Here is a 14,673-nt window from a genome sequence, read left to right as displayed (position 1 = left end):
ATTTCCTTAGTAATTCTTGCAGTCAGGAGTTTATCCTTGGTCAAATGATGCCCTTCTTGGGATTGTTTTAAAGGTAGGCTGTTAGTCATGTATGCTTATGGTAAATTGAGCTTAAGATTCTTCCTTTAGAATAGATTCTGAAGGGGAGAGCATGCGAACTTCAGACGACTGGTGGGAGGGGATCCACTGAGTGGTGAACAAGGCTGAGAGTGGAAGCTTGAGATAAACGTACCTCACAAAGCCACAGTAAGATGAAAGTGGTCTTACTTTACAGGACTAATGTAATAAAATACCTATTTATTTATTCAACAAGTACTTCTTGAATGCCTATATTGCTATGCATTATTCTCAGTGAAGACAATAGAGACACAACTAAGACAAGTTTTAGAAGCGGATGTCTCAACAGGAAGAGGTGGTCAACGAGAAGTTACAAGGAAACAAGAGAACACTGGGTGGTGATATGCACTATTTAAAAAATAAAGCAGAACGGTGTAATTGAAAGAGACTATGGGACTAGTTTATATTAAGTGGTCACTCTGAGGAGCTGACATTTAAATTGGGACCTGAGTAAGAAAAGAATTGTGAGTGACATTCTCAGAGAAGAGTATTCCAGACAAAAAAGGAAGAGTTATTGTAGGTTCCGAGGTGGGAATGAGCTTGGTGTGCTCCAAGACAAAATGAGGTCGGTGTGCAGAGAGCAATGAGTTAGAAATAAAGATGGGGTTTAGGGCAGCTAAGGCCCTCAGGCCTTGAAGGGTGTTTGGGATTTTTACTACTGGCAATACCAATCTATTGAAGTATTGAAAACAAGGGGGTACAAGGATCTGATTTACACTTTAAAAAGATCTTTCTCACTGGAATGTGGACAAAGTTTCTTAGATTTCAAGAATGACAAAAGGAGCATTTTAAAGAGGTGATTGCCGTAGTCAAGAGGGGAATCAACAGTGGTCTGGACTAGGGTGGGAGCACTGGGAATTGAGGAATTAGGGAGAGGTTTAGGATGACAAGATTTGCAGCTGGATAGATGTGGGTAAAGGGGAAAAGGAGGAAATTATCTTGATGATTCTAAACATTCTGGCATAGATCGAAGAAACCTTTTATAAATGGGGAAAAATTAGAGGAAGAACAAATTTTGAGGGAGGATCAAGTGCTCTATTTTGAACAGGTTAATTTTTAAATGCGTGTTTAACATCCAGGAGAATATGTCAATTGTATATGAATCTGGAATTTACAGAGCCAATGAGACCAGAGGTACAAATTTGGGAGTGTAGTGGGTATGTTCTTCAACAGGACAAATCGTTAAGTTATGGCTCTCACTATTATAGGGTAGAAATAACCTTCAAGTTCTGTTAATGGAGTATTTTTATGCCAAATTAAGCATTGAAGATATTTTGATCAATCTCTAGAGAGATCTGAATCTCCCAATTTTTTATTCATAGAATACTTTTACGATTTATTGCCATTAGAGGGAGTGTTTGGGCTGTCTTCATCTTATGGATCTATCAATGTTCTCATACCTATAGGTCAGAGAATGCGTTCGAAACTACGCCCCAGCTGAGACAGCCCGATGCGGAATCCTTAATGAGCCGCTCTCTTCCTGCACACAGGTAATTGGTAGGTGTGTGAACTTTGCTGTCATTGTGCATACTTCAAGTTTAAGACTTAGCCTTGCATATTAAATCATCCATTTGGTAGCAGCAATTACCATTTCAGAAATAAAAGGGAAACAAAGATTTGTTTATATAACCCAGTTTCATGAACTAGTGGGTTCAAGTGAAATTGTATTAATATTAATGACTGAATGTTTCTATTCGTTCCCTGATTCAGGACCCCTCCAACCAACACCAGTTGAACGACTGCTTTGATTTTTGTTTTTTTTTTTTGTTTTTTTTTTAAAGATTTTATTTATTTATTTGACAGAGAGACAGCCAGCGAGAGAGGGAACACAGCAGGGGGGAGTGGGAGAGGAAGAAGCAGGCTCCCAGCGGAGGAGCCCGATGTGGGACTCGATCCCAGAACGACGGGAACACGCCCTGAGCCGAAGACAGACGCTTAACGACTGCGCCACCCAGGCGCCCCTGATTTTGTTTTTTGGGGTTTTTTCTGAGTATTAATAAGTATGAGCATATCTTCATGTACTTCTTAGCCATTCAGGCTTCCCTTTCTGTGAGGTTCTTATCTGTATCTTCATGTAATTTCTGGTTGGTTGTCTGTATTCGCAGAAATTCTTTATATTCTAGATTCTTTATGTACTAGATAGTGATTACTTCTCCCTATTTGGCACCACTCTACTAAATTTCTCAGTTATATCATCAAAAGAACATAAATCTTTAATGCTTCAATGTTGTTAAATCCATCAACTTTTCACCTGACAGTTTGAGTTTGGGGACCTATTTAAGAAGTCATCATTCACGTAAGTTCACAAAATATAATCATATTTATTAGCTTCATATTTTTCTATTTCATATTTAGGTCTTTCAACCTTTGTACATAATGTAGGAATGACATATATTGTTAAATGTCATCATATAACAAGCCAGATTTCCTAACAGCTGTTATATACAATCCATCCTTTTCCTTATTGATGAGCTCTGTTTTTAGCTCTCTCAGGTAGAGTTTTGTTCCATTGTTTAATTTTTTGTTTCTTCATGATTATGTATAGTTTATGATCTTTTGTTATGATAAAATGTGGTAGGGAGAGATCCCTTTTTGTGTTCTTTAAAGAGGTATCTATTCAGGGATACACACACACACACACACACACACACACACATTGTAAAATAAGTTTATTTCATTAAAAAAATATAGCTGGAATTTTGGTTAGTCTTACATTGAATTGATAGATTAATTTAATTTAGAGAGCATTGATATCTCTACAGTGTAATTTACTCCACCCATAAATATGCTATCCATTTATTCAAGTCTTTCTGAATGCCTTTTAGGAAAGTTTTAAAATTTTCTCTCTGTAGGTTTTGTGTAATTTTTGCTAAATTAATTCCTTGGTACTTTTACTTTGTTCACTACGATGAATGGCATCTTAATTTTTTAATGAAATTTTCTAGCTGGTTATTAGTGATTTAGGAACAGTTCTGGATTTTTTAGGTAAATCTATATTTGGAAACCTTGCTAAACTCTTTATTAATTAAAAGTTTTTCTGCTTATCTAAAAGTTTTCCATGTAGATAATCATCTCTTGTGCACTCAATGACATTTTTGTTTCTTTCCTTCTAAGCCTTAGACCTCTTTTTTATATTAAATAACATCTTGCTTTTCTGAACTTAAAGACTGTGTTTTAAATTTCACTGAGTAGGGGCACCTGGGTGGCGCAGTCGTTAAGCGTCTGCCTTCGGCTCAGGGCGTGATCCCGGCGTTCTGGGATCGAGCCCCACATCAGGCTCCTCCACTGGGAGCCTGCTCCTTCCTCTCCCACTCCCCCTGCTTGTGTTCCCTCTCTCTCTGGCTGTCTCTGTCAACTAAATAAAATAAAATCTTTAAAAATAATAATAATAAATAAATTTCACTGAGTATGATATACGTTGCAGTGTTTGGCTATTAAGCATATTATCAAGTTTAGGAAATGTTTTAATATTTCTATTTTCTGTCATTTTATCATATGTAAACTGTTGAACTTAAGAAGTAATTTTGTATCTGTTAATATAGTCATATGAATTTTCCACAGTAATCCATTAATATGATAAACTACGTTGTGAGATATCTAGTGTTAAACCATTCTGGGAATATTTTTTTGCTTATACTTATAAATAAAACAGGACAATAATTTTCTTTTTTTTTTTTAATTATCTTTCCCTGGCTTTGAAATACAATTTTCAAATTAAGGTTTTGAAATTGACAGTAGCCTCAGAAGAAGAACTTAATCTTTTAATAGTTCTCCATTTAGGAACATGTGTATTAGATGGCTGTTTCTATTCCTTCACAATTATCTGCGTCTGTGGGTTTTTTTTGTTGTTGTTTGTTTGTTTGTTTGTTTGGTCAGGGGAATTCTTTGATTTCAGCTTAGTTGCTTTCAAAGTGACTGGCTTATTAAATTATGAAAATTTATGCTGATTTTTATTATTCTTTTCCTAACTTTAAATTTTATTATAGTAAGAACATTTAACGTAGATCTACACTCCTAACAAAATTTTTTTTAAAAAATATTTTATTTATTTATTAGACAGAGATAGAGACAGCCAGCGAGAGAGGGAACACAAGCAGGGGGAGTGGGAGAGGAAGAAGCAGGCTCATAGTGGAGGAGCCTGATGTGGGGCTCGATCCTATAACGCTGGGATCACGCCCTGAGCCGAAGGCAGACGCTTAACCGCTGTGCCACCCAGGTGCCCCCCTAACAAAATTTTTAAGCATACACTATGGTCCTGTTGATTACAGGTACAACGCTGTACAGCACATCTCTGGAACTCACGCACATTCCTTAACTTATGCCTATTGGTTAGTAGCTCTCCATTCCTCCCTTTCCCCTGGCAACCACTGTTTCACTCTTCGATTCTATGAATTTGATTATTTTAGATACTTCAGAGAAGTGGAATCATGAAGCATTTGTTTTTCTGTGACTGGCTTATTTCAGTTAGCAGAATGTCCTTAAGCTTCACCTGTATTGTCACCTGTTGCAGAACTGCCTTCTTTTTGAGGCTGCGTAGTATTCTATTGCATGTAGACACCACATTTTCCTCATCCATTCATCTGCAGATCAACATTTAGGCTGTTTCCCCGTCTTGCTATTGTGCATAGTGCTGCAATGAACGTGAAAATACTAATATCTCTTTGAGGTCCTAATTTCAATACTTTTCCTTAAATATCCAGAACTGGGATTGCATCGTATGTAGTTCTATTTTTAATTTTTAAAGAAATCTCCCTACTGTTTTGCACAATGGCTCTACCATCTTGCATCCCCATCAACAGCGAGCAAGGGTTCCCATCCTCACCGACATGTGTTGTCTTTTGTTTCTTGTTTTATTTGTTTCGTTTTGTTTCTTTCTAGTTATTAGCAAGTTTTTTTTTTTAATTGAAGTACAACTGACATACAATATTATGTATTAGTTTCAGGTGTACAACATGGTGATTTGACAATTCTATATGTTACATATGCTCACCACAATAAATGGAGCTACCCTCTGTTATCATAAAGTTATTAGCATATTTTTGATTATTCCCTATGCTGTACTTTTCATCCCTGTGGCTTAATTATTTTATAACTGGAAGTTTGTACCTCTTAATTCCCTTCACCTAAATGTGCCCATTACCCCACCCTCTTCCCCTCCGGTAACTATCAGTTTGTTCTCTGTATTTATGAATCTTTCTGTTTTTTGTTGGTTGGTTGGTTTTCTTTTTTAGATTTCACATGTAACTGAAATCATATGGTATTTGTCTTTTTCTGTCTGACTTATGTCACTTAGCACAGTACCCTCCAGATCCATCCATGCTGTGAATGGCAATATTTCATTCTTTTTTATTGTTTATGGCTGAGTAATATTGCATTTTATATATATATATATATGATAAAGAAGATGTGATTAATATCTCTATATATCTATATATGAACATATATATGAATATATATATATATATAAATTAACAATGCTAATTCACAGACATGCTAAAATTAGTCCACGAATCTCCTTTATGGGTAACCCAGGTGCTTTTCAAACTGCTGCTCCTGTGCCGGGTCTCAGAGTGATGCAGTGTGCTGGCCCTTTAAGAGTCTTAATTTCTAGATCCCTCCGGCTCTCCCCAAATTAAGCCCCACCAATTTTCAAAGCTCCTGCAGTGAAGTCCTGCTGATTTTCAAAGCCAGATGTTAGTGTTGCAGGATTGCAGGGCAGGATGAATCTCCTGGACACAAAAGGGTAGAGTGAAGGTTTACTGAGTGAGAGTGAGAGCAGAAAGGAAAGGAAAAAGCTCTCTAGAGAGGAGTCCCAAATGGGTTGTCACTGAGGACTTTTAGTGGCAGTCTTTTATTGAAAACAGACTGGGAAGCTTGTGGCTTCGATGTCTTGTGCTGCCTTGGTTTGTTTCCTTATCTCTTGTTCTTCTTTGTCTCAGCCTCTCCACTTGGAGGAATAGTTTCCAAGGTTAGTCAGGAAAGTCAGGGGCCTCCTATCTCTCCTACCTATACCTTAACCCCTTCCCTACTCACAGGATGGGACCTGTGGGCAGAAAGAGCTATACTGGGACTGTGAGCAGTGACTGATCTTATACTTTTTTTTTTTAATGTTTTATTATATTATGTTAGTCACCATACAGTACATCCCTGGTTTCTGATGCAAAGTTCGATGATTCATTAGTTGCGTATAACACCCAGTGCACAATGCAATACGTGCCCTCCTTCCTACCCATCACCAGTCTATCCCATTCCCCCACCCCCTCCCCTCTGAAGCCCTCAGTTTGTTTCTCATAGTCCATAGTCTCTCATGTTTCATTCCCCCTTCTGATTACCCCCCCTTTCTTTACCCCTTTCTTCCCCTACCAATCTTCCTAGTTCTTATGTTCCATAGATGAGAGAAATCATATGATAATTGTCTTTCTCTGCTTGACTTATTGCACTTAGCATTATCTCCTCCAGTGCCGTCCATGTTGCAGCAAATGTTGAGAACTCGTTCTTTCTGATAGCTGAGTAATATTCCATTGTCTATATGGACCACAGCTTCTTAATCCAGTCATCTGTTGAAGGGCATCTCGGTTCCTTCCACGATTTAGCTATTGTGGACAATGCTGCTATGAACATTGGGGTGCATATGGCCCTTCTCTTATACTTTCTAATTAGTGGGGGTTAGGGATAACTCAAGTCTCTAAAGAATCTGGAAGGAAGGCTTTCAGGACTTTGAGGGGCCAGCTGCTGCCAAGCTAAGGTTACTTTTATTTTTATTTACTTATTTACTTATTTTTAAAGATTTTATTTATTTATTTGACAGAGAGAGACAGCCAGCGAGAGAGGGAACACAAGCAGGGGGATTGAGAGAGGAAGAAGCAGGCTCCCAGCGGAGCAGGGAACCCAATGCGGCTCGATCCCAGGACCCTAGGATCATGCCCTGAGCCGAAGGCAGATGCTTAACGACTGAGCCACCCAGGCGCCCCAATATAAGGTTAATTTTAAACATGATCTCACTGATAAGGCAGAATTTAAGAAACAAGGCAGAGGATCATAGGGGAGGAGGGGAAAAAATGAAACAAGACGAAACCAGACACGGAGACAAACCATGAGACTCTTAATCTTAGGAAACAAACTGAGGGTTGCTGGAAGGGAGGGGGTAGGGAGATGGGGTGTCTGGGTGATGGATATTGAAATCCATCCACTGGGAGAGTATGTGTTGTGGTGGGTGTTGTGTAAGACTGATGAATCACGGACCTATACCCCCGAAACAAATAGTACATTATACATTAATTAAAAAATAAAATAAAATAAATAAAATAAAATAAAATAAAATAAAATAAAATAAAATAAAATAAACATTAAGTCACTAAGGCAGCCAGGAGTTCCTTGGGGAAGGTCGCGCTTTGCATGTTTCAGGTATCTGTCAGTGAGCTGCAAGCTGAAAGGGGATTTTAATTTAAGCTGCGTTTCTTTTGCCTTTGTTTCCCAGTTCATTATGAGGCTTCATCTTCCCTTCCCTGTATCAGAGCTCGGGGTGCCTGATGTGGGGATTGATCCCTTGCTCCTTGGGGAGGATCTCCGCCCCTGTGATACCCCTTCTGCGTGCAGGTCACCATGCTAGAAGTTTTTTTTTTTTTTTTTAAGATTTTATTTATTTATTCGACAGAGATAGAGACAGCCAGCGAGAGAGGGAACACAAGCAGGGGGAGTGGGAGAGGAAGAAGCAGGCTCATAGCGGAGGAGCCCGATGTGGGGCTCGATCCCATAACGCCGGGATCACGCCCTGAGCCGAAGGCAGACGCTTAACCGCTGTGCCACCCAGGCGCCCCACCATGCTAGAAGTTTGGTTCCTGGCTGCATCTCTGCCTTTCCCACCCTTTTCAGTGTGATGTCTTTATTTGTGAAAAATCTGTTCCACCAGTCTCAAGTTGTTTTCAGAGTGAGTTGAATCACATGTAGTCATTGCCTCGGTGTGTCAGCAGGAGGGAATGAACTCCGAATCCTCCTATTCTGCAATCTTCCCCCACTCCCCTGTCTCATTTCCTTGATACAGCCGTCCCGGCGTGTGTCAGGTAATATCTCCTTGGGGTATTGATTTGCATCTCCCTGATAATTAATGACATTGAGCACTTCTTCACATACCTATTGACCGTTTATATCTTCCTTGGAGAAATATCTGTTCAAATCCTTAGCCTATTTTTTAGTTGGGTTATTAGTTTTTGGCTATTGAGTTGCAGGAGTTCTTTATATGCTTTGGAGATAAGCCTCTTTTTTTTCCCCCCAACTGAGGCTTAATTCTGCCACTAACCAGCTTTTATTTTTTTTAATTTAAATTCAGTTAATTAACATTGAATGTATTATTTGTTTCAGGGGTACAGGTCTGTGATTCATCAGTCTTATAATACCCAGTGCTCATTACCTCATGTGTCCTCCCCAATATCTATTACCCAGTTACTCCCTCTCTCCACTCCCCTCACCTCCAACAACCCTCAGTTTGTTTCCTGAGATTGAGTCTCTTATGGTTTGTCTCCCTCTCTGGTTTCATCTTGTTTCATTTTTCCTCTCTTCCCCTATGATCCTCTGCCTAGTTTCTTAAATTCCACAAATTAGTGAGATCATATGATAATTGTCTTTTTTGGATTGACTTATTTTGCTTAGCATAATACTCTCTAGTTCCACCCACGTCATTGCAAATGGCAAGATTTCATTTTTGATGGCTGCATAATATTCCATTGTATACGCACACCACATCTTCTTTATCCATTCATCTACTGATGGACATCTGGGCTCTTTCCATAATTTGGCTATTGTGGACATTGCTCTTATAAACATTGGGGTGCAGGTGCCCCTTCAGATCACTACATTTGTATCCTTGTTGTAAATACCCAGTAGTGCAATTGCTGGGTCGTAGGGCAGCTCTATTTTCAACTTTTTGAGGAAGCTCCATGCTGTTTTCCAGAGTGGCTGCACCAGCTTGCATTCTCACCAACAGTGTAGGAGGGTTCCCCTTGGAGATTAACCTCTTATGAGTGAGATGGTTTGAAACTTTTTTCCAGAGGTCAAGTTATCTTTTATCACTAGCACTGGTTAATTTAAAAACATACCTGAAAAGATGGCCTAAATAAAATGAAAACTAGTTTTAGAAACTCATTAGGCCAGATGATGTGACTGTGAGTGAGAGAAGTAAGATGCAGAGGCTCAGGCCAATGAACCAGGTACAAGGGACTGGAGGACCACGAACACTTTGGGCTTGAGTCAGACCTTTAAGAGAATGACCCTGAAAGCCACCAAAAGTTGTTGCCTGGAGCTACTTGCCCGTGTGTATCTGAGTAATTGTTTCCTGTTCCATAGCTCAAATACCTGCAAATAGGGTATAGTCTTAGATGCATTAATAACAGTGAGAAACCAATATTTGCATGCTTGTGATGAATTTTATGTCTCCTAAGGACTCCTGAAAGTACTTCCGCCCATCTGTAGACTACCCTTTCAGTCTGTTGTTTCCTTTGCCATGCAGTAGCTTTTTACCTTCACATAGTCCCATCTGTCTATTTCTGTTTTTTGTTGTCTGTAATTTTGTTGTCATAGCCATGAAATCATTGCCAAGACCAACCTCATGAAACCTTTACGCTATGTGTTCTAGGTTTTATAGTTTCAGGTTTTACATAGAAGTCTTTAATCTATTTTGAGTTGATTTTTCTGATGTTGTAAAGGAAGGGTCCAGTTTTGTGCTCTTGAATGTGGATTTTTAATTTTCCCAACATCATTTATTCAAGAGATGAGCCTATCTCCATTGTGTGTTCTTGACACCCTTGTAAAAATTGGTTGACCACAAATGCGTGGATTTATTCCTGAGTTCTCCAATCTATTCCCTAGGGCCATATGTCTGTCATTATACCAGTTCTGCACTGTTTTGATTACTGTAGCTTTGTACTATATTCTGAAATCAGAAAGTATGATGGCTCCAGCTTCATTCTTCTTTCTCAAGATTGATTTAGCTATTCATGGTTTTTTGTGTCCCATGTGAATTATAGAATTGTGTGTTGGTCTTAACTTCTGTCAAAAAATGCTATGGGAATTTTGATAGGGATTGCATAAAAAAACCCAACTCTATTCCTTAAGGAGCTAGAAAAAGAAAAATAAAACTGATCTTAAAGTTAGTAGAAGGAGGTAACAAAGATTTGATCAGAAATACATGAATTAAGGGGCGCCTGGGTAGCGCAGTCGTTAGGCATCAGCCTTCGGCTCAGGGCGTGATCCTGGCGTTCTGGGATCGAGTCCCACATCGGGCTCCAGTCCCACATCGGGCTCCTCCGCTGGGAGCCTGCTTCTTCCTCTCGCACTCCCCCTGCTTGTGTTCCCTCTCTCGCTGGCTGTCTATCTCTGTCAAATAAATAAATAAAAAATCTTTAAAAAAATACATGAATTAGGAAAAAAGAAACATAATAGAAAAAATTAACAAAACGGAGAGTTGGTTTTTTGAAAAGATAAACAAAAGTGATAAACCATCAGCTAAACTAAGAAAAAAAAAGTGAAGACTCAAATAAATAAAATCAGAAATGAAAGAAGAGACTGATGCCATATAAATTTTATAAGAAGGGTCATAAGACACTATTATGAAAAAGTAGATACTAACAACCTGGGTAACCTAGAAGAAATGGATAAATTCCTGGAAACATCTAACCTCCCATGATTAAGTCATAAAGTAGAAAGTCTGAATCGTCCTATAACTAGCATGGAGAGTAAATCAGAAATCAAAAACTTTCAACAGAGAAAAGGCCAGGACTATATGGCTTCACTAGTAAATTCTACCAAACATTTAAATGAGAATTAATGCCAATGCTTCTCAAACTCCTTCAAAAAAATCAAAGGGAAGGGAACACTTCCAAACTCACTTTTTGAAGCCTGCACTACCTCGACATCACAGCCAAAGACGCCATAAGAAAAACAGCTTCCCCGCAATATTCCGACAAAAATAGATGCAAAAATCTTCAACAAAATACTAGCAAACTGAATCCAACAGCATATTAAAAGGCTCATACAGGCCGACCAAGTAAGATTTATCCCTGGGATGCAAGGATATTTTAGCATCTGAAAATTAATTAATGTGATACACCATATTAACACAATAAAGAATGAAAAAATCACATGATCGTCTCAATACATGCAGAAAAAGCATTTGAAAAAATTCTAAGCACTTTCATGCTAAAAACTTTGAATAAACGAGGTACAGAAAGAAGGAAGGTATCTCAACATAATAAATGTCATATATGAAAAACCCATAGTTAACAACCCACTCAACGGTAAAACGGTGTAAACTTGACCTCAATGATCAGGAAGAAAGCATAAATCCTCACTCTTGCCACTTGTGTTGAACGTAATACTGGAAGTCCTAGCCAGAGTAATGAGTGGAGGGAAAAAAAAAAAAAGGCATAGAAATCAGTAAAGAAGACATAAACTGTCCCTGTTTGCAGATGCCATGATGTTATATGTAGAAAATCCCAAAGACTCCACAAAAAACTTTTAGGACAAACAAGCAAATTCAGCAAAGTTACGGAATACAAAATCAACATACAAAAATCAGTTGTGTTTCTACACACTAATAATGAACTGTCTGAAAAGGAAATTAGGAAAAACAATTCCATTTACAATAATACCAAAAGGAATAAAATACTTAGGAATAAACCTAACAGGAGGTGAAAGACTTGCATACTGATATAAAACATAAATGAGGGGCGCCTGGCTGGCCCAGTCGGTAGAGCATGTGACTCTTGACGTTGGGGTCATGAGTTTGAGCTCAAGCTGGGTGTAGAGATTACTAAAAATAAATAAACTTAAAAAAATTAATGAAGGAAATTTTAAACGGCACAGCAAATGGAACAATATCCCATAGTCATGTATTGGAAGACTTAATATTGTTTACGTGTCAGTCTTTACATTTTTATGACCAACTTGTCATTTTCAGAATTATATACATTTTGTGTTTTCAAATTGATATGAATGTTCATAATATTGTCTTATTTTTTTCTATTTGTTATGTCAGTTCTTCTCATATTTCATTCCGTATAGTTTCTTTGTTTCTAATTTTCTTAGTACTTTTTTAGAGGGGGGGAGGGCCAAAGGGAGAGGGAGAGAGAAAATCTTAAGCAGTCTCCACGACCAGCACAGAGCCCCCAGCAGCGCTTGATCTCACAATTCTGAGATCATGACCTGAGCCGAAATCAAGAGGCAGACACTTAACCGACCGAGCCATCCAGGCACCCCAATTTTCTTAGTAATTTTTGCCATAAGTTTGTTCAATTAATTTCTAGAAAAAACTTTTTCTAGTCATTCAATTTTGTTCCTTTTTATTGATTTTTGCCTATAGTTTTATCTATGCTTTTTTACTTCATTGAGTTCACTGCTTCTTTTGCTCAACATTGGTATGTGGTAAGTATAGTTAAGATGATAAATTAGCTCTAACTGGTTCTTTAGATTTGTCCAAGAATTTTAAACGTCATTTTCCCCTTGTTTGCAAAATGTTAAATTATGTAAGCACATTTTTTCTTTTTCAAAGAATTTTTAAAGTAATGTTTATGCTTCATAATTTTTAAAGTAAGGTTTATGCTTCATAAAGGGATTTTTTCCCCTGCCTTGTTCACTCTTCTGTGTCCTAGGTTTCTATTTTTTGTGTTTTTAACCTATTTGTATATGTTGTAGTCACTGATATAATAGGACATCTTTTCCATTTTTAACTTTTATATCATTTTAGTTATATTCTTTTTTCTCCCGTGCTGTTATGAAGTTAAATAGTTTTTTGTTACTTTGAATTATATTTTATGTTTATTCTTCCAATGTTCTCTCCTAATTTACTAAAGACAATACTTCTCTTTATTTTGTAATGTCAATTTCTTAAACATATATATCTTGCCATAATTCTCACCTACCTCTCATAATCTCATTTCCTCTTTCCATGTAGGTTTAAATTATTCGATTATTTTATTATAGAGATACGATTTGGGGGATCTTGCTTTTTTGGGACAATTATACATTTTGATGAATTATTTATTCTTTCTATATATCTTTCTATGTTGCATCCTCCTGGATTAATGTTCCTTTTTCTTCGAATACTTTTTTTGAAAGTGTTTTCATGGAGAGTTTGGATGGAATAAATTTTATAAGAATTATATGCTTTACAGAAATCTTTTTTTAATCCTATAATTGTACAATATTTTGTTCATAAAATCTGGAACAGAGTCTTTGAGTAGATTTAAAAAATTTAGGTCCAGCAAAATATCTGACACTTGGGGGGAAAAAGAAGAATAGAGAAGGATTAGAAATAAAACAAAAGGAAAAGATATATCTGGCAAAAAATAAAAAATAATCTAACAAAATGGTATATGTATGTCCACAAAAAGCCACGTATAAGAATGTTTATAGCACCACTATTAAAAATAACCCTAAACTGGAAAACAAATGTCCACTAACAGTAGCATAGAGAAAGAAGTGTGGTGTACAGTATTTACAGAACGGATGGTCTACCGCAGAGAGAATGAATGAATCACAACTATATGCAATAGCAAGGAAAAGTACTTCAAACCTACTGCTGAGTGAAAGAACCCAGATACAAATGAGGACATAGTCTCTGATGCCATTTATATGAAGCGTAGCAAGAGGCAAGCCTAGTCTAGCAGGTTAAAAGTAGGACAGTGGGGGGTGGTGGTGACAGGCTCTGGAGAGCTGGGAATGTGCAGTTTTTAATGTGCTTCCGGCCGTGTAAGTAGGTTTACTCTATGACACTTCAAGTTGTATACTTGTGATGTTTGCACACTCCTCTACAAATGGTACATTTGATGAAAAAAATTAAAAAAAATAAATATACTTGTATAGCAATGTTCATAAAAGACGATGTGGAATTCAAAGTTATTTTTCTTCAGTATGAAAATTAACTCATTGTCTTCTGGCACCTGGCACTGCCTTGTGACATTTAATGTCCCTTTGATCCTCTTTCCTTTGTGTGTCTCTCTTCATTTTTGAAGTTCTTTTTAAAATTGTCTCCTTAATTTTCTTTATTTGATCTTCTTAATGTCACTATACTATGTCTAAAAGTGGATTTTCTTTTATGTATCCTGTTTGCAGCCCATGAGTCATTTAATCCTTTGATTATGTGCTGTCATGTTTCTGTTTGTCTGGAAAGGTGCAGTCATTCTATTATATTTTACAGCCCTAGATTTACAGGCCCATGGATCCTTAACTAAAAGCTCTTTCCAGCACCTTGTCAGAGGGTGGTGGTAGGAGAATAGGAAGATTTCAGGAGATGAGTAATTCATAGATCTGTTTCCCTCTCTCTCTCTAAGAGCCAAGAACTCTGGAACTTGTTAAAATAAACGAATCCTCCTCATCAATGCAAGTGGAAGGAAAGTCCTCCCGATAAGAAGACAAACAAACAAACAAACCAGGCACTCTGAAAGAAGAGATCATTACAGAATTGATTGCCTGAATACAAAATTTGATTCCAGATAAAAATAAATGTGCATTTGTTTTTTTAAAGGTGTCTCTTGGTTAACTTCAGCCTCAAAACATTTTTTATTT

General features: G+C 37.5%; 1 protein-coding gene across 5 annotated transcripts in view; it reads left to right on the top strand.

Moving 5' to 3' along the window:
- The window catches only part of LOC113251245 (OX-2 membrane glycoprotein), a 30,721-nt gene that overhangs the window by 15,648 nt on the left and 400 nt on the right, over positions 1-14,673 (top strand). Inside the window, exons 5-6 of one of the 5 annotated variants that reach the window (XM_048214759.2) lie at positions 1,524-1,607; positions 1,921-14,634. In XM_048214759.2, coding sequence (XP_048070716.1) covers positions 1,524-1,607; positions 1,921-2,056 — 220 coding nt within the window. In that variant the 3' untranslated portion in view covers positions 2,057-14,634. Of the gene's footprint in view, positions 1-1,523; positions 1,615-1,827; positions 14,635-14,673 lie in introns of those variants that run through there. The other 4 variants (XM_048214760.2, XM_044381950.3, XM_044381957.3 and 1 more) reach the window with 4 other exon arrangements.

The sequence above is a fragment of the Ursus arctos genome, unplaced genomic scaffold, assembly GCF_023065955.2.
Source record: "Ursus arctos isolate Adak ecotype North America unplaced genomic scaffold, UrsArc2.0 scaffold_4, whole genome shotgun sequence".
Taxonomy (NCBI): domain Eukaryota; kingdom Metazoa; phylum Chordata; class Mammalia; order Carnivora; family Ursidae; genus Ursus; species Ursus arctos.
The sequence above is the reverse complement of the archived record's forward strand: the minus strand, read 5'-3'. Positions and strand labels throughout refer to the sequence as shown.